Genomic DNA, 27106 nt, shown 5'->3' with positions numbered 1-27106 from the left:
CATTTAAATCATACTGAGATTAAGAGCTCTAAAATGATCCATGATGGATATTTTGAATAAGACAATGGAAAGTATTGATAAATATTAACTATTCCAATTATCTTTTAAAGTATTGTCTTGTATCTTTGTATAATGCTTGCTTTAATTGATTGTGCTCATCTTTACCTACCTCTAAACAATTTCATTACTTTCTTTTACTGATATAGTTTAAATTATACCCTTACTGTAGTATTAAATCTTATGCCATTAACAATGAGTGTTCCCTAATATTAATAATGATAGTAATAATAATATTCTAACATCACATAAAAAGTAATACAGGTAGTCCTTATTTTTCAGCTGTCTCATTTAGGATCCATTTGCAGTTGTGACAGTAATGAAAAAGTAACTTTGTGACAAATCATTGCATTTACAATCTTTGTAATTCTATAAAACAAATGAAAAACCAAAATAAACACAGCCATGATTTCACTCAATGACCACTTCACTTAATGACCAAGCTGCTGGTCTCAATTGTGGTTGTTAAATGAGGTCTAGATCTAGAAGATAATAAAAGATAAAGAATCCTGAGAAAATGTGTGAACATCCTATCAGAGATAATATAAAAATGTCAAATTGGGATAACAATGTGATGAGATTTTTTTCCATTTAGTCCACAAAAATGAAGATATATAATAGCATTTCTATTTGTGTTAATACACCTTATACAGATTTTGTACTCTGGGATTTCAGTTGGAAAACCCCCATTTATGACCATGGTGGCTATGGGTGATTTATACTTGTACTTGTGTATTCATATACAATCATTCATTTAGTTGCTGTTCAAAATCACAATGGCACTGAAAAATTGACTTATGACCATTTTATATAAGTAGTCTTAGAATTACAACAGTAGCGTTTCGAAGTTACAGTGGCATTGAAAAAAATGACTTATGAGTGTCACACTTACAACCATTGCAACACCCCTATGACCATGTGATCAAAATTCAGACATTTGGCAACTATCATGTATTTATGACGGTTGCAGCATCCCAGGGTCATGTAATCACCTTTTGCAGCTTTCTGACAAGCAAAATCAATGGGGAAGCCAGATTCACTTAAAAACTGTGGCAAGAAAGATAATACAATGGGGGCAAAGCTGACTTAACAACTGTGTCCATTAGCAACAGAAATTTTGGGCTCAGTTGTGATCATAAGTCATGACTACCTGTACACTTATGACTGTTGCAGCATCCCTGTAGTCATATGATCAAAATTTGGACACTTGGCAACTGGCAGGTATTTATGATTATTGCACTGTCTGGGGTCATGTGATCACCTTTGGCAAACTTCTGACAAGCAGTCAATGGGAAAGCTAAATTCATAACAACCATATTACTTACTTAACTTCAGCAATTCATTTAACAACTGTGGCAAGAGAAGTCATAAAATGGGGCAAAATTCACTTAACAACTGTCTTGCTTAGCAATGGAAATTTTAGGTTCAATTTTTGTCATAAGCCGATGACTATCTGTAGGCACATGTGAGGAGAGACCCTTCAACAGAACTGCATGTATCAAAGACTCCATTAATGACTTATGCTGCATGTCATCCCTTATAGACAAAAAATAATAAGCCACAGGAGGATTATGTACAACAAATGTTAATCTCTTTCCTTCCAAACTGTTACCTTTTCAGCAAAAAAGCAAATTGCCAAATGTATAATTAACTAGGAATTCTTTTTAAGCTAATGAAAAGATTTCTGCTATAGACTTGATTCCACACTTGCTTTATTGAGATAAACTAAGAATGAGTCATTTGGAGATGGAATGATATGAAATCCAACAAGTGAGGTCAAAATCAAGCTCTTCAACATCCATTGATTTTTATTTGTTACTTTACTGATATTAAATTAAGGTGGTTGCAGTGATTCTCTTTTAGTTATAAAATGCAAATTAGATGTGTGGGTGCACTAATAAAAGGATTCAGAAATAATCTGAACAAGAACGTAATGACAGCATATTGAACAATGGAGCACTCATTTGGAAAAATTGTATTCCACTTGTAGTGTCATTTGTTATGAAAGAGGCATCAGTAGTTCCCTTTTTTTTAAAAAAAACTAACTAACTGATGAGTGGGTTATGAATATAAAGTATTGGTAAGTAAATCCTGAAATGGAGCGATAATGGACCAAAACTTTAAAAAGGTATTTTGATTTATAACACAGGCTATCTTAGTGTATATTCCTATGATTAGTTTTTTTTCTTTCAAAAGTATTTGCTTTCATATTTGATAAAGTATGTTTTTTTTCTGAATCGACCATACATCTAGTTTTTGCTCTGATATGTCATTGTAGTGAATATATTGTCAATACATTGGAAAAGGCATCCCAGCAATCCAGCCGCTCTTTTAAAACATTCTACATCTTATGATTTTGAGTGAATTTGTCAGTTCCATTCATCCCTGCCCAGTTGATGAATATTTATTTATTTATTAATTAGATTTCTATACCACCCTATTCCCGAAGGACTCAGGGTGGTTTACAGGGCAAAGTTAAAAACAGTTAAAACAGTACAAAAGTTAGAATACAGTTAAAATTAAAATAGAATTAAATAACGTTAGCCCAAATTTAAAATTTAATTTAAAATTTAAAAATTTAAAACCCCTCAGTCCAGGCCAGCTAAATCAAACAACCAGGTTTTTAGGTTGTTTAGTTAGCTTCTTGATTTTAGAACATCGGCTCATCTGGCCCCTTCATTTTATGTAATTCTTAAAAACTTGAACTGAAAATTCTAATACTATGTCAGTCCCAACATTTACAAAATAAATATCAACAGTAGGGAGTAGCAGTAAAGCTCTATAGATAGTTCTTGTTTAGCGATCATGGTTGGGACCTGCAAATTATCAATAAGCAAAGCATTTGCTAAATGAAACCATGACTGTGCTTATGATCTTTTCAGCGTTCCTTTGCTTTACAGACCTGAAAAGGTCATCAATGCAAGGATTGGTTGCAAAGTTATTTTTCATCATCGTCATAACTGCAAATGATCACTATGCAAGGCAATTGCTAAGCAAGGTCTACCTGTATTTGAAAAGCAGTCAAATTTCATTACATTTAATAGCTATATCTTCACTTTGCCTTCATTATATATAGTCACTTTGTGAGGAAGATGTTATTTCAAAATACGTTAGATAGATAGATAGATAGATAGATAGATAGATAGATAGATAGATAGATAGAAGAATCCCTTTATTATTTAATTCAGTCACTTTTCAGTCTTCACATGTCAGTACAGTGGCTTTAGGTGCTCACTTAGACATTATTTCAATGGCTTGACAAAGCCTGATGACTAAACCCTTAAGCAGCACAAATGACGCTTGGCATTGTGTTTGTATTCAAATGAATAAAAGAAACCTGTTGCTTTAAATCAAGCTTGCTGTGACTCTGGAAACAAAGTAAACAGTGTCTTGGTAAAACCTTGTTCCAACCACATAGAGTCTGATGACAGGTGCTCTGACTGAAGGTCATTGCTGTTCTCAAAAAAGGATTTTCCCAGTCCAGGCCTCAGAACTTCACTGTAAGCTCTTTAAATCACTTTAAAGAGCGAATAGAATTTGCAACTGTAGGTGAAAAGCTGTTGGTAGAAGATTTGGGCTGAAAGAGGAAGCGGCTTAAACAGCAACACTAGGTAAGTGAAAATGTTCTGTCTCTATTGTGGAGAAATGAGAATGGAATCTCAGACAGCCAAGAAGAATACAAGTCTAGAAATTCAGACTGTGTCAGGGAAAAGAAGCCAGTTATATTCTAGTTTTTAGTCTTTTTAATACTTACCCTTTCAAATTCTCTGTTACCATAGAATATTGGTTACAGCAGAGAAGGTGAAATGGTTGTGTGGTAGCTATTGATTATTGATTAATCTAGTCATCCATCTAGAATAGTGTTTCTCGATCTTGGCAACTTTAAGTTGTGTAGAATTGGAGCCCACATATGTTAAAGTTGATGAGATTGAGAAGTACTGACCTGGAAGTTCTTTTAAAAAGACCCCCCCCACCCTCCCAAAAGAAAGTTTTCCCCAATGTGGAGCTTTGGATTGCCCAGAAACAAACAACAACAAAAAAGTACCCCCTGTTCCTAAATCATCTGGCATGCTCTGACATCATTTATAAGAATATACTAAAATGAGAATTGTGATTTTTTTTAAAAGAGTCAGTTTGCATGTGCATGTGTTCACACACGCATGCTCGTATGCAAAAGAAATAAAAGTTGCTCCTTTGTTAGAAAAGCAGTGTTTTTACTGTATGAGAGAAGAAGACTGCATTCATGAAGGAAAAATAATTTTTGAAATTGCATATAAGGCAATGGTAAACACAAATGTGATGGTTAAAAGGTCAAAAATCAAAACCTCTTAAACTTATAGTGTAATTGTATATTTTCATTGAACTTGGAAAAACCACCCTGAATTCATCAGTCCTGTAAGTCAGCATCTTACTTTGACTAAGCATGTATTCCTGTTATTAAAATATTATTCACTTTAAATTTGATAGGTATGGATGTACACATATGTAAATACTGAAACTTTACTGAGTTAACAGGTTGGGATAAAGGCATACCAAGAATTTATTGTTCTGACAACTCTATGAATAATTTCAGTCCACACCCATTAATGTTCACATTTAAATAATCCTAAGTAATGCAAAAGAAATCCACAAGTTTAAAGGTACTCTGTTTGAAACCAAAACAGAAATGTTAACAGATGTATCCATCTGCACAAGATTAGTTGACAATATTCTGGACTGGGAGGCCTAGCTTATGGCCACTCATGCTTCCCAGTTAGACTACTGCCACACTCGCTATATGGAGCTGTCCTTGAAAACCCTCCATACATTATAATGCATAACTCATGCAGTGTCAAACCCCCTGGTTTGTGCACATTGCCTACCGTAGCTGTTGCACAAATCTTAGTTTCTTTCCAGGTGCAATTTAGGGTGCTGGCTATCACCTTTAAAGCCCTGCATGGCATGGGTCCAGGTTATTTGTGGAATCATCCCTGAAGGTGTCTGCCTGTTCCCCCAGGTTGCATAGGGCAGGCCTGCTCCAGGTCCCTCAAATGTTGCCTTCTAATGAGACCAAGCAAGTGTGTCTTTTCTGCAGCAGTCAGTGCCCCATGGAATACCCTTCCTTCTGGTCCAGAGACCCTCCAAACTTTCACTCTTCTGGAACTCTGGGAAAAACTAGCTCTTCCCCCAAGCATTGGAAACACTTAGGTTAAGTCCAGGGATTATATACTGTATATTGATATACTGAAAAGGTTTGCTTGAGGCACAAGGTTCCTCTTTTACTTTACTTTTCTTTTTTTCTTTTTTCTTTTTGAGAGGGGGATTATTGTTGTGAACATACCAAAGTTGTGGCAATGAAGATGGATGGCCGTATCAAAAATATCCTATTAGTTACAGTACATATTATAAATGAAATTCAGATAGAGCGTTTTAAATAATCTGTTTTTCCTTGGAGCTCAGCCAACCCTGTGTTTTCATGTTTGCCAGAATACTTTTAAAATGAACATGTTTAGACTTGCTTTTAAGGGGCACAATTACGCTATCATGCAGAAATCTAAACAAGTAGGTAACATTGCCAGCTATCTTTTTCTCCTGTTTCTCACCCATGCTTTTCCATCTTACATAGCAACACTCAAAACAAATTGTAATGATGTCAACATGATGAAACATGCACATCATGCAAAAGCTGCAATTATGTACTTGCTTCACATCTGATGCAAATACACAAATCACACTCTCTGAATAATGATGTCATCATGCACATGTCATCAGTTGCCCCTACCATGTCCTCTGCAGATGCTCATGGTCTTACATATTTTATTATGTTTGCAGCATCTTCTGCTTCGTTCACCACTATTTTTGTCCCTTTCTTTCACACCACTTTCTCCTACATATCTTTCTGTCTGCCCAATTTCATCCATGCTTCATATTTGTGAGCCTAGTTCACTGCTACAGGTCATCATAAGATAGTAGATCCTTTCAGATGTTACAGTAAAACAACCTGCTTCAGAGAATGGGGAAGTCTCCTTGGCTGAAGGTGTTGAAACAAAAGCTGGATGACTATCTGTCAGAGATGTTGTAGTAATGTATTTCTCTTCTGCACAGAAGATTGAACTAATTTCCAGTATCCCTAGCAATCCTGCACTCAACATTTTGAATAGCAAGTAGCCCTGCCCTCTCCAAGTTGCACTAGTGACATCACTGAGGTTCTGATCTCCGTGCTTATAGGAGAACTATCCAAACAAGAGGGCTTTTGTATATATTAAAAGGTTTCCACATGAGCTGGTCTTTGATAGTTCAATTAAAGTTTTATTACATTACCTGGGCATGTGAACTAGTGTTCAGTTTCATAGAATAGGGAGAGCAAAGCATTCAGTGTTATTTCTGATTACTGCTTTTAACATTTTAAATGGCTTACAACTTAGCTACAGAGGTTGTGCCTCTGAGTCAGACTGCTATAAGATCACTTGAGGAAGTACTATTATGAAAACCGCTGGCTTCAGGTGAATAATAAACTTCTGACTTTTTCCCCAAGGACTTCCTGTTGAAAAATGCACCCTCTGGAACTCAGTTGCCCAAGGATCAAAACCCTCCCTCCCTCCCTCCCTCCTTCCTTCCTTCCTTCCTTCCTTCCTTCCTTCCTTCCTTCCTTCCTTCCTTCCTTCCTTCCTTCCTTCCTTCTAAAAACAAAGGTGTTTCTCATAGGTTTTCTATACAGTTTTTTATAAATAGGCTTTTGCTGCTTTTACCAATGAGTTAAAGAATAATGGAATTAAAAACAAGACAGAATTCAGATATGAACTTTTTTATGCCGAAGTTGGGCTCTATACATTTTGACTTTAAGAAAAATGTTAGTCTGCTACTGACATATTCATTTTATTTATATAATAGATAAAGCTTTGGCAGATCTCTGACCTATAACTGGATAATGCAGGAGGAATTGTTTGACGTATGGAGGATATACCGTATATACTTGAGTATAAGCCAACTCGAGTATAAGCCGAGACCCCCAATTTCACCCCCAAAAACTGGAAAAAGTTATTGACTCAAGTATAAGCCGATCCGCTGTTCTGCAAGCCTCCGCCGCTGGCGGAGGCTGGATCCGCGCTCTGCAAGCCTCCGCCGCCGGTGGAGGCTGGATCCGCGCTCTGCAAGCCTCTGCCGCCAGCAGAGGCTCGATCCGCCATTTTGCAAGCCTGAATACACAGGAATACCCTGTGTGGCCGCGGCTCTCGGGGAAGCCCTGGCTGTCCGCTTCCTCGCTCCACGCTGCCATTCGGGGCCCGCACGTTCCCCGGGCAAATCGCGGCGCCCAGCAGGCGAGGAAACACGCCCGCTCCAGTCGCCCCCCCTTCCCTCAGGAGACGCGAAGCAAGTGACCGCCCGGAGCTTACCGAGGACTTGCGCGCGGCCGAGGCTTTGGTGCTTCCAGGATCGCGCGCACCTCTCCCAAGCCGCCACCGTCCGGAGACCTGCCGATGTTTGGGGAGGTTTGGGCACCTCCCCAAACCTCCCCAAACGTCGGCAGGTCTCCGGATCTCCGTGCCCTGCCTGCCTGCTTCTTTCCGCTGCGGAAAGAAGCAGGCAGGCAAGGCGCGGAGGTCGGGAGACCTGCCGACGTTTGGGGAGGTTTGGGCACCTCCCCAAACCTCCCCAAACGTCGGCAGGTCTCCGGATCTCCACGCCCTGCCTGCCTGCTTCTTTCCGCAGCGGAAAGAAGCAGGCAGGCAGGGCACGGAGGTCCGGAGACCTGCCGAAGTTTGGGGAGGTTTGGGGAGGTGCGCGCGCACCTCCCCAAACCTCCCCAAACTTCGGCAGGTCTCCGGACGGCGGTGGCTTGGGAGAGGTGCGCGCGATCCCGGAAGCACCAAAGCCTCGGCCGCGCACAAGTCCTCGGTAAGTTTTTTTGTTGACTGGAGTATAAGCCGAAGTGGAATTTTTCAGCCCAAAAAGTGGGCTGAAAAATTCGGCTTATACTCAAGTATATACGGTAATTAAATTTAGTAGATGGAAAAGAAAGAAAAATGTACTTTATTTCATCTAAGTCCCAACTTGTTTCACTGGTTGCTGCAACTGGCTCTTGAGTCTTAAGCAAAACATTCTGACGTGTTGTTCTGACATCTGCTGACTGGACAGGGAAAGAAGTATCACTTCATAGCCTGAAGCAGTGTTCTTCACCTAGTGTGGAATAATACACCAAATTTCATTTTTTTGATATTGCTAAATCTGTTTCATGTTGCCAATCAGGTATTTGTAGTAATTTAGAAGTAAACAGATTCACTTAAAATGATTGCCTAAAAATATATGCCATTCGAGAGAAGAAAACTTCTAAAGAAAACAAAATACATACAGGAGCTAAGTTGCACTAAACCAGTCTTCCCTAAACTTGGTTGCAGAAATCAAATCCCCAAATGTTTACACATAGTGTTGCTGACTGAGGAATTTTGAGAGTTAAGGCTAAGTTAAGTCTTGAGGGTACTTAAATTGGGTAGGATTCGCCTAGAATCTCTTTGAATGCCACTATCATGCAATAATGATGTCATGAGTCTGCATTGCCCTAGAGTAGGCGTGTCCAACCCATGGCCCATGGGCCACATGTGGCCCTGGTGAGGTAGTAATGCAGTCCCACAAGACTGTATAAAAAAAATTAAGGATGTTTGTTAGTTTATATGCAGTCCAAGACAATTCCTCTTCACTGAATGCGACCCAGGCAAGCCAAAAGGCTGGACACCCATGCCCTCGAGCAGCGGTGGGGAACTATGGCCCTTTTATGATCCGTGAACTTCAACTCCCAGACCCATACTGGCTCAGGAATTCTGAGAGTTAAAGTTCACAGATGGTAAAAGAGCCATACCTCCCCACCCCTGCCCTAGAGGATACCATGAGAATGGTAGAAGGGATTTGGTCCTCACCAAACCATTGCTTGGGGACTAAACTGAGTACATAAAGTTGGTGGTGTGCCAGGCTCTAGAAATACAGGGAAGGCATATAGGTCAAGATCAGATGATATCAAAGTTACCAGATTCAGTAGTAAAGCCATGTAAAATATATTTCTCTTTTGATTCATTAATTTGACTTTTTAATCAATCACATTGCTAATCTCAGAACTCCTCTGAAAAGGATCACTGAACACGTTTTCAGAATTCTTTTATTACCTTCTAGTGTTTTCCCAAAGTTCTACAACCCTCGTCTGGCAGCCCTACTGTACATTGTGTCTCTAATTATATTTGCCCCGTGTGTCCACCTGCAGGAACTTGATATTACTAGTCATTGATATTTGCTATGAGATTGGTAACTGTATATACACCAATCCAGCTATGAACATGGCAGCCTTGAACGTTAGTAGAGCATTTGGAAAGAACAAAACAAACAAACAAACAGAAATTAGATGGGCAGTTTTAAGCTAACAGCAGTGAGCAATTAGTTCCTTATTGTAAGTAAGAGGAAGGAACCTGAAATTGCCAGTACATGTTTTATGCAACTGAAAACCTAGCTGTGTTTTTTTTCTCCTGTCATCAGGGTGTGGACAGGGTGATAGGTAACATAACAATTCATACTTTGAATTCTTGTAGACAGTTCCTGAAATCCTGAAGAAAAAATATGCACAGGTGTAGCTTGAGGAATAATGACAAATACAATTAAAGCAATCAGAAATACTTTTTAAATTTGAAAACATACATGTGCCCTGTCTCTTTTAGAAAATAATACTATATTTATTGAACTATTGAACTGAGAAAAGATATGGACATGAAAAAGGGGGATTTTTTGCTTCTTATTTTAATGCAAATCAAGTAAATTCATACTTTTTAAATTGTTTTTTTATTTTTTTTATTTTAATTCCATTTATATCCCGCCCTTCTCCGAAGACTCAGGGTGGCTTACAAGCTTAGCAGTAGCCTTCATTCTATGTATATGCCTGCTTATTAGGGCTTTCACACAAACCCCAAGCGGCATCATTACAAAGTCAGCTTATTGCCCCCAACAATCTGGGTCCTCATTTTACCTACCTCGGAAGGATGGAAGGCTGAGTCAACCTTGAGCCTGGTGGGATGCGAACCTGCACTAATTGCAGGCAGCTGGTGTTACTTAAGGAGGCATTAGCCCACTGCTCCACCAAGGCATTTCATTTTTCCAGATTATGAGAGGTAATTAATTGATCCAAGTATTAATACAAAAAAGTATGAAGTAGGAAAAAATGGTGTAAAGTGCAATTTCATAAATAAGTATATGAAAATGTACTTATGTACATTTATGTAAATAGATTATCTAAATTTTTTGCACTTTTTATTTTGTTTTGATTTACTATAAACATTTAGAAAAGAACACTGCTAGTAATAGGAACCAGCATGGGATAATCAAGAATAATTCCTTATCTCTTTTTACACCAGAGTGATTAGTTTAATAGTCCAAGGAATGCTGAAGATGCATCAAAATTTGCTCAATAAATTTATGATAAATTATGATATGACAACTGTATTGACAAGATGGATAAGTATAAGCTAAATGGCATTACAGTTCAGAGCATTTGCAACTGATTAAACTTCCGTAACCAAAAGTAGCTTAAGCATGGTGTTTCAGCAGCTTGGAGCAAAGTATGGAGAAGGAATCCCCCCAGGGCTTAATCCTTCATCCTGTGCTATTTAGCATCTTTATAAAGAATTTATGGAGTGGAAGGAATGTAGGAATGTTTACCAGATTTCCAAGTGACAGCAAGCTAAGGGAATAATTTAGAGGACAAAAATCATAATTCAAAATTACCTTAATAGGTTTGAACATTGGGCCAAACCCAACAGTATGAGGTCTGTGACAAGAATAAGGACCTCAATAGGAAAAATCAAATCATAAGCATGGGGAGATTTACCTTGGAGATCGGTGTGAAATCTACATGTACTAATTGTCAGGCACAAACAACCAGGTTCGCATGTGAAGGTTCAAAATTACTGATTTATTGCTCAAGCCTTTGCTCAGAATCTAATAGTTTGCACCTGTGTAAAACTAGATAAGGGTCAATAGCATTCAAGGGGGGGTTGGACTTTGTCCTTTTGTGACTATGTAGAGATTCTAAACTGATGCCTTGCTTGATTCCTCCCCTGACTCTGCCAGTTCTCTCCTACACAAATGGGCCTGTAAGTAGCAAGGGAGCAAGTGTGTTACAATGCTATGATACAGACTCTATCCTTTATGTATATCCATGTGACATTGCAACACAATGGCACTACAATGTACATTTCATCATTTTGTTGTCATAAAAAATAAGTGTGGATATCTAGGCATGTATAGTGCAACAACTTAACAAGTCAGTGTAATCTTGGCCTGCAATAACTGAACCACAAAATTTCTCTATGCAGAATTTGAGATAGACCATGCTTGCTTCCTCCAGAGCTGATGCCTGAAAAATATCCTTAAACCATTTGAAAGACTGTATTTAACTGTACTATTACCAGGCATTAATCATTTATGTTTATGCCTAACATATATCTCAGTAAAGACTGTCACCCTCATTTTTGTACAACTAGTAGTTAGATTTTTCCCCCCTAAACAGTAAGAGATTCCACAAGAGTTGCTGAGAAGGCAGAAAATGCATCAGTACATAAATGCATGGCTATTGGTTTGCATTTAGTTTTGGAGGATGAAACTCCATTTACTTCACTGCTAGCACCATGGAGACCATGTAGATTATAAATAGAATGGGAGCCAGAATATACTGATGCTTAACATTTTGCTGGATGAGAATATGAACTAACAAACTATTTTGGCTGTAACATCTAGCTTGTATCAAAATCAGGTCTGACTCGCTTAATAACCATGTTATATAGCAATGGAATTTCTGGTCTCAGTTGTGGTTGTAAATCAAGGACTACTTGCATGGGAACCACCAATCAGTATTTACTTTCAATGACTTAGCAACTGTAAGTTTTATATAATAATTTCTTAGGGGCAGATAATGTCATGGCTCTGCTGGACATGTCATTTGATGAGGCAGGGGCACCTATGGAAAACAGTCTTGGTGTGAGTGATTCAAGTAATGGTGCAACCAATGACTCTACTGCAATTGAGGAAATTCCTACAAGCCCCCAGGGTGCTTTCCTACCCCATGACAGCCTCTCCAAGTGTAAAATTCAGCAACTCAGTCATAAACAGAGGCATGTGATGAAGATTTAATAGCAGAAAGCAGGTGAAGCAAGCCTACAGCAAAGCCAATGTTGAAGAATAAGCTGTCCCAGTTATGTATTGGGCAGAGATACAGCATGGCTGATTTCTTAGCCTTACTCCCTAAGAATGTTTCAGGCCTCAGCTGTCATGTTGGTGAGCCACCCAAAGTTAGTTAGAACATGGGGATGGGGATGATATAAATATTTTAAATAGATAAATAGGTTTTTTGCTTTTATTGTTGTGCTGGGTATTCTATCTCACTTTATTGGATTCTTGGCTTTGATCTATGCCACGTTTTAAAATATTGGTAAAATATTGGTAAAAAGGATTATTTTCTTCTTAAAGTTCAATCTGAGTTTGCTTGTCACTGGACTGTGGCAGGCATCCAGCTTGCAATCTTGTTGGCTGGCAGTCAATACTCCCAGCACATAAAAGATAAGGAGTGGCTCTAGAGCATAGTCTGCAGATAGCCCTCAACTTATGACTGATTGTTTAACCAGTCAAAGTTATCATGGACTTAAAAAAAAGAGAGAGAACCTTCCTCACAGTTACTATTGCCGCCCTCCCTCCATTGATCATATTTCAGCCCTTGGTAACCAGCTTGCATTTACGATGAGTTACAGCATTCTGTGGTCGCATGGCCAAGATTTGCAATGCTTTTTTGCCATTTTCTGGCAGCAAAAAAGCAAAAAAAAAAAAACCATTAAAATCTGCAGTGACTCACTTTATCACTGTCAAAAAAAAAAGTTGTAAAATTGAGTCTAATCATGTGGTCATTTTCCCCTTCTCTCAACCCTTCCTTCATATATTAGTTTTGTAAATCATTTTCAGCGTGTGATCAAACTACCCCAATGACTTATTGCATATTACTTTTATATTCACTCCAATTCATTTGGTGCCCATGCATTCCTGGTCCTATCTCTTCTTGTTTTATTACACACAATTTTTAAACATTTACCACAAACCATAAATTTAACTAACTCTGCATTCAGTCTCTCCTAATAAAGTGGGAAGAAGCAAAAGATTATACATAGCTGTTTTTATTTCTTTTGACAAACATTCTTTCCTTGAAACAGATTACACGCTTACAGAAGCATTCTATTAACCTTTGGACATCTGAAAATGTTTATAGCTAGTCCCCACTTAATAACAGCAAAAATCTCCTCTTCAATTATGTAGCCCTTGAGTAGACTCTGAATTAAAGTACTTAACAATGCCCCTCTCTGGTGTTCCTGTCCATCTAACTTAGCTATTCCAAAATCAAATAATTTTTACATGGAATTCATTTAGAATTTATGTGTCGGTGACACAAACTGTCAGAACGGCACAAATACTTTCAGAAAAATATAACACTGATGCAAAATATAACACTGATGCGATTTCCCATTGCCTGTGCAATTTGCTATGAGACTATATTTGCATACCTATTGAGTATTGTGGATTTTCTGAAACTGCCAAAGACTGACCCTTTAGGAAAACCCTTCTCAATAAAAACAGAAACAAAAACAGTAAACTTAATTTGAATTGCTTAATGTTGTTTCTACCAGGTTCTATTTGTTTTTTTTTCTTTTATTTCTCCTCTAAGTGGCTTCTTCTGCATGTGGTCACTTGATATTCATGTTATCCATTTTATTTGTTGGGCTGCCAGTTAAGGTCAAAGGCCAAATTACAGTTAAACCACAGTTTAATAATCATAGCTACTTGTCTCCCATCTGAAATTCTGGATTGTTATAGACAAGAACTCGGATGTTTGTTCTTTGCTTGAGCTAGGAATATAATAAAGAAATTGGTGAGCAAGCCCAGCTACTTTTGGTAAAGCATGATACTGAGGAACAAGGAAAGTGAAGATGAAGGATACAACATTTTTTTTCATAAGCTGTGAAAAAGTTGTCTGATTCTATTTGTTTTCTTTAATTCAGTTTAAGAAGATTGCAGCTCTACTTCCATCTTCCTTGAGCAAAAGCCTCCCTGAATTCAAGTTTACGTTTACGTTTTATTTAATTTGTATACCGCCCTTCTCCCTAGGGACTCAGGGCGGTTCACAGGGCATATAAATAACAATACAATACTATACAAAAGTTAAAACAAAGATTAAATCAGTGCCCAGTTAAAAACAATAATACTATTCTAAAACAACAATTTAAAACCCAACTCCCCCGTCAGGCCAGACCGGCTAATTCAAATAAATGGGTCTTCAGGCCACGACGGAAAGTTCGGAGGTCTGATGCCGTCCGGAGCTCCACCGGCAGTTGGTTCCACAAAGCCGGGGCACCCACAGAGAAGGCTCTCCCCCTGGGGGCCGCCAGTCGGCATTCCCTGACCGGAGGCACCCTGAGGAGGCCCTCTCTGTGGGAACGCACAGGGCGGAGGGGAGTTGACGCCGGCAGCAGGTGGTCCCCGAGGTAACCCGGACCCATGCCATGTAGGGACTTAAAGATCATAACCAAGACCTTGATTCACATCTGAGTAGGTGTTTATAGGACTGCAAGGAACAATTTAGCTAAACATTTTATATAGTTTATGTTGGCTAGAAAAAAAGGAAGGCGGGATTTGTGGCTATCTGCTACATTCTTTGAATAGATGTTTTCTTGTTTAAGTCTCTGTGCTGTAATATAGGCTTACCTGGAATTAAGTCACATTCTGAGCTCTTCCTATTCGCTAGTTCTTTAGGTGGTATAAAGGATACCAGCATAATATACTGCCTGAAATGATTGGTGAAGCGCATCACCTTGTATACATGGTAAAACTGCTGTTAATTGAAGGGGAAAGCATTATTGTAAGAACTGACTAGCAATGTTTGACTTAGGACTGCCTGAAATATTTGCTGGGGAACAATGGAATGCAAGAAAAAAGTAGTTTCTATGGCATCTTTGTGTTGTGGTTATGTGCAAGTCAGGAAAGACCATGGATTGTTAATAGGCACATAAAATGCAGCTTTTTTTGACTCACTTTCATGAAGAGGCATGTGGAGCCAATGTGAATAGAAGTGTTGCACCTAATTGATATCTATCTTATCAAATGTACAAATATTATTTCTTTAGGGCTTCAGGGACCAAATGTGTATCTTGGGGGAGGGAAGAGCAAAACAAACAGTGCATATTATGCTACTCTGGAAATCATAATGAAATAACCAGGAGCCTGTGCTTGATTTTGAAAATGTTGGCAAGCTTGACTTATTCCTTAGTAGTCTTATCAATAAGTAGTGAGAAAGGCCACCCAGATTACATTTCTAACTACTCCTCTTGGGAAAAAAGAACATTTATTTATAAATGAAATATCCACAAAATTCCAGAGAAATCCCATAGGATTCTTACACTGTATGTAAGATATTGGTTTGTTTTTTCATGTTTTTTTAAATCTGCATTTGTGTTTAACTGCTTATGTATCTGTGTTTAATTGTTTAAGATTAAAAACAGTTAAGCAAATATTGTTGTTTTACTTATTTGCCACCCAGAAACACATTTTTGAGATGGGCAACTACATAAACATGATCAAACAATGTTCTACCAAGTAGAGTCCGATTCTCTCCTTCACCTTCCCTTCCACCATGCATAATTCACTTGAGGCTGAATATACAGGTAGTCCTCAACTTACAACAGTTTGTTTAGTGACCTTTTGAAGTTACAACAGCACTGAAAAAAGTGACTTGTGACCGTTTTTCACACCTATGACCGTTGCAACATCCCCACAGTCTTGTAATCAAAATTCAGATGCTTGGCAACTCACTCATATTTCTGACTCTTGCAGTGTCCTGGGGTCAGGTGATCCCCTTTTGCAACCTTCTGACCAGCAAAGTCAATGGGGAGGCCAGATTCATTTAACAATGGTGCTACTGACTTATCAACTGCAGTGATTCACCTAATAACAGTGGCAAGAAAGATCATAAAATGGGGCAAACCTCACTTAACAAGGTGAAGATGCTGCAACAGAAATTATGGTTGAAAGTTGAGGAATACCTACACTGTAGAGGTCTTTGGTTGGCATTTTGAGGCTCTCTCCCTCCCCAGCTTTCAACTATTTATTTGAAGAAATTGAGAGAGAGAGACTCAAAAGTTTTCATCTTTGTTTTACTAATGGTTAAATCATACCACTGATAACTTTTGTGCATTCAGTCTGAAGAAATATTTAGCATTGAAGCAAGAGATGAACAATCCAGACTTCTTTTTCTATATTCATTCTAAACATTTAATACGTTATTTTAATTGAGTGATCTCTGTAGAGGTTTTTGGGAATAGCCTTGAAAGACAGGAGGAATTGCTGCTACCAAGGCAATGATCAGACAGGCACAGGATGAGTCCATGCCAAGAAACAAAAACAAAACAGGCTCAGGGAGACCTCTGGCTGATTCAGTGAGGGAGGAGGAAAGTTCATCCAGATTTGCAAGATCCTGGTAAAACTGCTGTTTCAATAAAATTAGTATATAAACATTGGCTTCTTAGTCTGATCTATCTTAAGGACTGACAGGCATAGTATAGCCCCATTCTAGATGTACATTGAGGGCACTGTGTGTGGGGGGGAGTGTTAGCCCAATTTAGGTCAGCATGATTTCTTTTGACTCCAGAATGGGAAGAAATATAGCAAAGTATTACTGAAGATGAAACCTTTATTTGCAAAGTATTAATAAATATGATAACAGACATATAAACATTAGATGAAATAATAAAATCTCCTTGGTTTGTGATCAGGCAGCAAAATTAACCTTAATTTGAAGTGAGTTTGGAAGTTACAGTTTGTGCTAGCTATGGTTTGGCATAGTATGTGCTTTGATAAATTGTGTTTAGCTCGCTGCTTCCCGAAGCAGAACCACTATAGCAGCCGGAAGGACCTTATGAGTTCTGAGAGGATGGGGGTGGGGGGGTGGGGGAATAGCATCTTCATATATTTGCAATCTGAAACCATATTTTCAATTAATTAACTATAATTAATTCAATTAGTATTTGATGTAACATCTGAAAGTATTTATATTAATGCATAATATTGTGAGATGGACGGCAAAAAAATTAATAAACAAGGCATTAACGGTTAATGCATACTGTAAAGATATTAAGTGCATCTGGAAGTAAAGGCTTTTTTCTAATCCTTGATATTGGGATTTTACAATTATTGCTACTCATGATTTTGGTTAAGTAGAAAAAGGTAGGGTTACCAGGTATCTGAACAGGACATCTGAAGGGGACACTGACAGTTGGAAAGGAAGAGAAACTGAGATGGGGGAGGAAGACACATGGTTTAACTTTCTTGGCATCTGTGATAAAAATTACAGCACAAAACTGCTCCAAAAGATCTATATGCATGTGAGATTATATTTTCCAACATCAGAAAGACTGGTTTTTTAACGGCAGGAATGTGCTGGAGGGTTAGCCAGTAACTGATTAAGGTTTAGTCAATTTCAGGTAGTAGAACAGGCTGGGAAAGGAAGGGTAGAAATCATCTAATTAAGGTCACAAAAGGGAGCTTGTTAACTTGCCTTAGCCCTTATTACAGAAGTGCTGTTGTGAAGAAAAGCTGCTCATGAAGAGAAAGCTTGGACAATATTTGATTTTAAGACTATGCCTATTGGACAGAGGACATAAAAAGGAGGATATGCTCTCTTTTGCTGGACTTCTGGTAACCCTAGTCAAAACAAACTTCCCTATTGCTTAGGCTGACTTATTGTACCAGTACATTGTATATCACCTAACTTTGCTGAAGGAAGAGAGGGACATGGCATAAGGGACGAACTCTGGGAAACAAAGTTTTGGTTTAGGATTTTAATCTGCCTACCTATTTTTAAAAATCTATTTCCAGCCTCTCTTTAGCATATTGTTAAAAGATAATCCTAGATCAGAAATGTGTTTCCTCAAGGACCTTGTGCTTGAATATTTTAAAATATTATTTGTAGTGTTTTCCATTTTAAAAACTAAATTCTATTGAAAGCCAAGCTAAATTGCAGTGTTAATACATAACTTTTCCATGTAAATGCAGTTCGTAGTAGTGCAGATTGTTGGATTAAGATAGCTGTGAATCATATCCAGATGAATGTTTTGAAAGTATTATGAATGAGCCTTCTTTCAATCAATGTGTCAAACTGTTTAATGATCTTAAAGGGGTATAGAATTAAGAAGAGTATCAATTTCTAAATTGTTATCAAGCAAAAATTTATTCTTCATATAAAATATTGTACTCTCTTTTTTTTAATTCTCAAGCTGAGAGATCTGATGGAATGTACAAAACTTGCTCGAGTGCTTCCTTGTTATTAAAGAATAAAAATTGTTGCTATGGAGAAAGAAAAACTGGAAGAGGTACAACGACACCATCGTGGGAGATCAGCCAATGGTATTCAGAAAGATAGTCCTCCACAGGCAATATCAAGTCTGGACTTGATCTCTGATGATGATTCTGAAGCATCTGACAGTAAGACCGAGAAAGAACCAAAGACACATTACATTCCTATTAGAAGAAATTCCATATATTACCGTTCTATCAGACTTCGAAACAAAAAGAAAGCAAGGAGTAGTAAAGAAGTTCAAACAGAACGTCTTGAAGGTAAGTAGCTACCTAAGTGGATAGCCTTACTTCTTTTCCCATTGAGATTAAAAATTATGGGTACTAATAGGAAAAGCAGGGGAAACAAGACAATGTCAGTCTACATGGACTCTAGAATATGGGTGCTCCCTTCAGACATCTGTTGGGTATCAAGTTACAGTTAAGTCTGAAAGGGCAACCAAAAAAAAGAGGTTTGAAAAGAGAAAGCCAACCATGGCAAAATCTGATAATTTTTATTTAAGTCTTAATTTACTTTGCCAAACCTGCCACAAATGAAGGAAAAGAAATTACCACAATATTTAATACAAATGAGGAAGCCTATATCTTTACTCCAAAGTAGAAATGGTATCACACAAATTAATCTTCAAAAGCGTAATAGATAATTTTAAAAACTTGGGTGATAAGTAACTCAAATCCATATGGATTTCTGCTTCTCAACACCACAAATAAATTATTGTATTTAACATTTATGTACACAATTCAGTGATTCAAAGCGATTTACTTATTCTTTCATTCATTTATTTATATCTTGACTTTATTATTTTTATAAACAACTCAGGGTGGTGACTATATCAAATACACTCTCCTTCTCTTATTTTCCCCCTAACAACAACCCTGCGAGGTGGGTTGGGCTGAGAGAATGACTGGCCCAAAGTCATCCAGCTGGCTTTCATGCTTAAAGCAGGACTTGAATCCACAGTTTTCTAGTTTCTAGCCTGGTGCCTTCATGACTAGATCAAACTAATGCTTTCGTTCCTGCCAAGAAGTGTTGCTCTGATGCCCACTTAATGTCCATTATTTTTCCAAAAGAGGGAGGAGGCCCCCTAAGAAGTGACAAGTGTTTTTTCCTTCCTTGGTACAGAGGTTCATCTTCTTGCTCCATATGACAATATAGGTAGTCCTCATTGGTTTATGGACCATTCAGATTTACAACGGGATTGAAAAAAGGGAGTTGGGACCAGTTCTTGGGCTTACCACTGTCACTGTAGTCTCACAGTCATGTGAATCAAAATCTGGGCTCTTGCAAACTGGCATGTATTTACGATGGTTGCAGTGTCTCAGAATCATCGCTATTTGTAATCTTCCCAGCTAGTTTCAACAAGCCAAATCAACAGGCAAAACTGGATTTGTTTAATGACCAATTAATTCACTAAACAACTGCAGTGATTCATTTAACAACTGTAGCAAAAAAGATTGTAAAAACCCACTTAGCAGCTACAACAGAAATTGTGGTCCCAGTGGTGGTCATAAGCTGAAGACTTCCTCTATCATTTGTGATAAATGACCAGGCCCTTATTTCATTTTATTCCTATGGCAGATCTCTGTGTAGATCTCTCTTTCACTGCAATACAGCAAGCAGACAGCCTAAAACTAAACTCTACTACTTAATATTCTATTCCTGTCCTGAATATAGTCTCTTTGGATGAAATAAGCTTTTCTGTGTGCAAGGCAGACATGTCAAGGCAGTAGGCTGACAGGAAACCATGCAGTTTTCCTCACTGAATCACCTGGATTCCAGAGACTCACTGCATCAAGCCTCTGACCTGCATTCAGCAGAGTCATTGCAATTGAAAACAACACAACCGTTTTGGAGTCTGGTACCGTAGAAGAATCTATTTGGGGAAAAAGCCTGCTCTCCAGTGGATGGAGGGTGTAGCCTTCAAGTTGTGCTGTCCTGCATACTCTCTGTTTCTTTGTTGAACTAGTGTTTGTTCACCTAAAAAGCTGAAGAGGAATCCCTACGTTCTCCAGAACTCCTGGCTTCATTAGGAGGCAGTGAGTCTCTCTGTCACTCTCTCTCTCTCTCTGTTAATATTTATTCAAACTAGGAAAGAGTAAATTTCAACCTTCCAATCTCAGTGGATTACTGCCCGCCCCCATAAAACCTAAATCATTGACCAATGGGGAATTACTTCTTGCAGCGTTGGCTAAAATGGACAGACAGTAAGAATGGGTGAGCTTTTTATCTTTTAGCTAATATTTTGAGTATGTTGAAATATTGTTTGTTTACAAAATTGAATTAGGCTCTGTTACTATACCATCAAAAGTGGGCATTTGCTTTCTTTGGAAAGGAGTTCTGATCTTATTTTTTTAGATTTATTATTTATGATTTATATTCACCTTTCCTGCCAGTAGGAAGCCATTACTCTTTTCGGGGGGGGGGGGAAAGAATGTTAGTAGGAGAAATAATGTTGTTTACTGCCGAGAGTAAATCCAAATGAAGAATTATTGTCTTCTACAAGAAAAAATAACGAGTTTGGCACAGGGAGGGTGGAGGCTAGCTGGAATCGCATAGTTAATTGGCCACAGGATCAACTGTGTCCTAGTATCAAGGTCAAAGGGGTAGCTGATTTTGGATTTACACTTTTGCTGGTCAAAAATAAGGACAGACAGAACACATACAGTAAAGTGAAAATGTATTCTAGACTTACAGAATGAGATGTTATGTGTAAAGAAAGCAGGTTTAACAGTAAATAAATTATGCAAATGCTAAACTGAACATACATGTGTATATTTTAAAAATAGCTGAGAAAAAAACAAGTTTCTTTTTACTAGTTTCATTTTAAAAGTTCATTTGAGTCTTATTACCTTATGTAGCATATTCAGTGCTGCAGTCATAAGAAGGAAGACACATCTCAAGAGAATCTACTACATTTTTAAGGCACCAAATCTTGCTTGCAGAATATTGTATTCCTGTTAGAAAGGCATCAAAGAAGGCAAAAAAGTGATGTGCAACAAATGACCAACAAATGTATATTTAATTGCAAAATTAACTATGTTAATAAAGGGCCCTAAAATGCAAAGTATCACGGTGCATTTACTCCATGAATCAGATTAGTTAACATTTAGTGCTTTAGTGCTCATTTTAACAAGGACAGAATTTTTGAATAATATTGTCCTGCCTACATTAAGGCTGCCAGGCTGCCAGTAGCCAGATGAAAAAGGTATGAAATCAGTAACTAACAGGAGGCTTGTGCATAAGATTCAAAGAAGAAGGTAGGAAAAGGCATCCAGTTCCAAAGGGAATTTCTGTGGTCAGTTCAAGAACTGGAGTATCAGTGGACAGGGAAGATAGGAGCATGACAAAAGATAATAAAGAAGCGATTCAGAACTGAGTTTTTGTTAAGTTAGAATTGTCCCAGACATATTCCAGTTGTCAGCTGTTAAGGAAGTGTCAGCTTCTTTGTTTGTGAGAAGCCAGAGGAGGATTTATCTGGCTTTTGAGGAGCTGCTTATCTTCAGCTTTTGGTATGGGATGGCAGCGGGAACGAGAGCAGTAGGATTTGCCTGAGTTCTGCAGCTGCCATTGAAGCAACCACATGGACCAGGGGCCATTTTGCCAGTTTCTTCCATCTTGATATAATAATAATAAGTTGGAAGGGACCTTGGAGGTCATCTAGTCCAACCCCCTGCTCAGGCAGGAAACCCTATACCATTTCAGGAAAATGGCTGTCCAGTCTCTTCTTTAAAACCTCCAGTGTTGGAGCATTCACCACTTCTGGAGGCAGGATGTTCCACTGGTTAATTGTTCTAACTGTCAGGAAGTTTCTCCTTAGTTCTAGGTTGCTTCTCTCTTTGGTTAGTTTCCATCCATTGCTTCTTGTTCTGCTTTCAGGTGCTTTGGAGAATAGCTTGACTCCCTCTTCTTTGTGGCAGCCCCTGAGATATTGAAACACTGCTATCATGTCACCCCTCACCCTTCTCTTCGTTAAACTACACATACCCAATTTCAGCAACCGTTCCCTATATGTTTTGGCCTCCAGTCCCCCAATCATCTTTGTTGCTCTTCTCTGTACCCTTTCTAGAGTCTCAACATCTTTTTTACATCGTGGTGACCAAAACTGGATGCAGTATTCCAGGTGTGGCCTTACCAAGGCATTGTAAAGTGGTATTAGTACTTCACGTGATCTTGATTCTATCCCTCTGTTAATGCAATCTTGGTGGATTGCAGCTCTTGTAGATTTGGTGGGGCTCTTCCCCTCCCAGCTGAAAACAGAATGGTCTAGGGTGAGTTGGGTTGGGTAGAGTGGGTAGCATTGACACGAGGTTTTGCAAGTTGGTGGTGAATTGGTTCCTGAGTAAAGGAATGTTGGGTGTGAGGCAGAAGCATCCCTGAGGCTGGTACAAGTCACTGTTAGTATCATTGATATATTGGGTACTATGTTGGTGCTCTTTGGCATAAGAGTAGAGCAGCTAGGCTCAGAGAAGATTGGTTGGGTGGGCAAGGAGGGACAGGCAAGGGTAATGATTAGAAGAGGGAGATGGGCTGCTCTTTGGGAAAATGGCCTCAATATTTTGAATCAGAGCATCTTCCAGCCCTTGTAGTCTGCCCTAAGGCCTGGTAATCAAGGCTGCAGAGACACTGGCTCCTGACTGCTATTATTTAATACACAGCCTGTAATAAAATTAGCCTCACCCATGATTTAATTGTGGGTCAGATATCTGACGTTGTTTGCATCATCAAAACCTGCCTGAGTCTAGAGGAAGGGTTTACCTGTCTGAGATGTGCCCTGCCGAGTTTTGTGTGTAGCATTAGCTGCAAAGCCAGAGTTAGGATGGAGGTATGGCAATTGTTACCTGAGAATTCATAACAGCTGTCAGGGCCCCTACTCCACAGATTGTCTAATGTAAGATCCTCTTGGTAACATTGTACTACAGGGATCAGAAGTCACTGTTTCTAGCACTGATGATGTTACCTAGGTTGGGTATTGAAACATCTGCAAGAAAACAACTAAGCACAGAGAGCACTAAGGATTCCTCATTTCAACCCTGTGCTACAAATATTCTCCTTTATTGGTATTGCTTGTATAACAGCCTTCCTGTTACATAGCAAGCACCTTATTGAAGCTGCTAGAGTCTGTGGCTTGGTTGACACTGGAGTTCCCCAATCTTAAATTTCCAGGGGATTTCAGTCAACTATTTGCCCTCCTTGTGTATAGCTTGGAAGTGGCTTAGCAATTCATGGTTACCATGGCAACTGTGGACCTAACCCAAATTAGCCTGGGCCTGACTACAACAAAGGCCATACAGCAGAACTGGTTTTTAACTAAGGGCACTTGGAATGGGATCTGGAACCGGTGATATCTCTTGCCATGAACAGATCACTCCCCACTGGGTCTAGAGTCCTGTGGTATCATTCCTGCCCATAGGGAAGCAGGACCTATCAAATAGTTTACCCTGGCATGTGATGGACCCTACTGACTTCCACAGGAGATTGTTTTTGTTCCTGGGGCTCTGGTAGGGTATGACTGAAGCTTTAGCTGCTGCTTGAAATGCAGATAGTCCTCAACTTACATTGTTCATTCAGAGCCGGGGATCCAGCTGTACGAGTCTATGGAGTTGCCTGAGGCATAGTCTTCTCAGTCATCTTGGAGGCATTTAAACCTATTGGCCCTAATGAGGTATATAGGATTTTTTTATCTGTGACTTTAGCCAACTGTGTATTAGATCCCTTTCCCTCCCGATTGATTAAATTATCCCGGTAAAAAACAACCATCTGGATCCAAGAGGTGAGGAATGCTTCTCATTCCTGCACAAGGAAGCCTTAATCACCTCTTGTTTGGATTACTGTAACAAACTTTACATGGGGCTCTCCCTGAAGAGCATTTGAAAGCTGCAGATGATCCTCAAGGCTACAGCACAAGTAGTTTATGGTGCTCTCGATACACTAATATAACACCTCTGCTCTGTGAGCTGCAGTAGTTCTCAATAGGCTTCTAGAAACAATTCATAGTGCTAAATACTACCTAGAAAGTTCTATAAGGCACAGGACCAGGCTATTTGTGAGATTGCCTGTCCCCAACTGAAACAGTTGCCTGCTCCCTAATTCTAGCATGGAGGGAATACACCGGGTCCCTTTGATCAATCAATGCCATCTTGTTGGACCTGAAGCTGTGCTTTCTCCATGGCTGCATCTCCAGAGAACAGCATCTCCTCACTGAGATCCACATGGCGCCAAGCCTGTTAGCACTGAAGATCTGATTATTCCTCCAGGCATTTGGGTTAGTAAGCTAAGTGAGTTATCTTGGTGATGTGGCTTTTTGTTTTGAGTGTTATTGTTTAAACCAGGGGATCATAGGTATTGTGCTCATGGTTTAAATGTTTGTATGTCACTCAGAATCACTGTTGTGACATAGGCAGTTCTATAAATCATATAATATTTTTTAAAAAAAAAAAAACCTGATGTCCCTACTTTTGCATTTGAGCAAATTTGACCATGACTGTCCTGACTCCTTTCTGCTTCTGTTTTTAGGACTGCTGAGGTCTATAGTACATCCAATTGTTAGCTTTTTCTTCTGAAAGCATCACAACTCACATTATTTTCATCATTCTGTTCCATAAAGCAAAAAATATTGAAAACTTAAATCAGAGGAAGCCTTTCAAACAATATAATTTTTTCTGTGAAAAGAATGTGATTTTAAAGCTTGGGATAGGAATAAAGGTAAAGGTAAAGGTTCCCCCGCACATGTGTGCTAGTCGTTTCCGACTCTAGGGGCCGGTGCTCATCTCCGTTTTAAAGCCGAAGAGCCAGCGCTTGTCCGAGGATGTCTCCGTGGTCATGTGGCTGGCATGATTAGACGCCAAAGGCGCACGGAATGCTGTTACCTTCCCACCGTAGTGGTCCCTATTTTTCTACTTGCATTTTTACGTGCTTTTGAACTGCTAGGTTGGCAGAAGCTGGGATGAGTAACAGGTGCTCACTCTGTTACGCGGCACTCAGGATTCGACCCGCCAAACTGCCGACCTTCTGATTAACAAGCTGAGCATCCTAACACACTGAACCACCGCATCCCTTGGGATAGGAATATACCCAGCTAAATATACTATGTTTTCTTCAGTATTTTGGGAAATGTATAAAAATATGCATCAGCCTTCCCCAGTGAGCGTAACTATGATCTCTTTCTTGTTTCTCTTAATTGCAAATACTTACTTATAAACACTTTTTTCTAGAACGCAAAGACTCACTCAAAAATGGTAATACCAAAAATGAGCTTTTGAACAAAGAGGAACTGTTGCGTATATTTCACAAGAGTCTGTCTCTACACGTAAAACCGAATATGACAGCCACAGAAGAACAATGGTTTCAAAGGTAAGGAAAATAATATCTTATTTCTCTGAAAATACAGAAATAAAATAGAAAGGGTGAAATTATATTTTATTAAAATTAAAATTGGTTAGTCAATATTGTCCTCACATTTTGATTTCTCTGTTCCTTTAAAAAATTTTTTATCTGTCCTCTATCCTCTTAGTTCGGTTCAATTCAGTTTTACTTTTATTTATTTAATCTCTTTAGCCAAATTGTTTGACTCCTCCCGGGAGTGAAGACTGGCCTATTGTCTAGCAGTTCAGATTTTCAGATGGCATTATAATAAAGAACAAATGAAAGCCAGAATAGCAACCATAATGGTATAGGAATACTTTTAAAAGTACTCCTTTGGTTGGCTAGGTGGACCTACAACAAATTAGCAAAGATGACAGGATTTTTCTCACACCTTAGTCACAAATAGGGTTGCCTATTGCACCAACCGAACCTTCTCCACTGCCTGTCAACCAACCAATCTGCCTGCTTCCCCATCCCTGTACAAGATAAGAAGATAAAATTTGATTGTGCCTGCTGGCTGTTTATGGGAATGACACAAGTGGGCAATCCAAGGTGGTTTCCAAAGTGTGCAGGGCCAAAATATTTGTCCCAATTCTGAAACGGTGTGGAGAAGGACCCAAAGAATATTATAGATGTCTTAATTTCTACAAAAAGTTTAAAAGGGCTGATTTTCCTCCATTTGAAGAAGTTTAAAGAGAATATAATCTTTTTAAAAATCCACCCCTTCCCCCCGCTTAAAAAGGCACTTTTTTGATTCTGACCACTCCAATAATTCCTGAATTCACTCAATGGATTTTTTTAAGGGCAAAAAGAATTGCTCATTGTTGGCTTAGGGGTCCCAAAACCTATTTCAACTTCTGTTCTGTACCAGCCTGCTACTGTGGCCTCTCTCTGCCTCCTTCCGAGGTGCCCCATTGCCTTCCTCTGTTTACTCCTGATTGACTGCCTCCTGCATCGGGCGTCCTTGAACAGGCCACGCCCTGAACTGTATTTAAGGGGAATGTGTGGGAGGGCTGGTTTGCTGAAGGCAACCGCTTGGATAGTTCCTGTTTCATAGCTCCTGTTTCATGGTTGGTGTCTTGTATTGCTCTGTTTTATGTTAATAAATTTGGCAGGCTTTATTCCAGCCTCTTGCCGTTTGTAAAGGGGTTGTCCCTGCTTTTGCTGCAGGGCCGGTAGCAGGCTGGTACAGAACAGTTTGCCTTCAGCCAACCAGCCCTCCCACACATTCCCCTTAAATACAGTTCAGGGCGTGGCCTCTCTCTGCCTCCTTCCAAGGTGCCCCATTGC

General features: G+C 39.1%; 1 protein-coding gene across 1 annotated transcript in view; it reads left to right on the top strand.

Annotated features, from left to right (window-relative positions):
• The first annotated feature begins 3456 nt into the window (after positions 1-3456).
• NGEF (neuronal guanine nucleotide exchange factor) overlaps positions 3457-27106 on the top strand; it is a 76108-nt gene continuing 52458 nt past the window's right edge. The window contains exons 1-3 of the mRNA XM_083364469.1: positions 3457-3668; positions 18375-18714; positions 25666-25804. Coding sequence (XP_083220595.1) covers positions 18447-18714; positions 25666-25804 — 407 coding nt within the window. The 5' untranslated portion in view covers positions 3457-3668; positions 18375-18446. The remainder of the gene's footprint in view (positions 3669-18374; positions 18715-25665; positions 25805-27106) is intronic.

This window comes from Vipera ursinii, assembly GCF_947247035.1.
Source record: "Vipera ursinii genome assembly, chromosome: 5".
In the NCBI taxonomy this organism is placed as follows: Eukaryota; Metazoa; Chordata; class Lepidosauria; order Squamata; family Viperidae; genus Vipera; species Vipera ursinii.
Note: the sequence above shows the minus strand (reverse complement) of the source record. Positions and strands in the feature narration are given on the sequence as shown.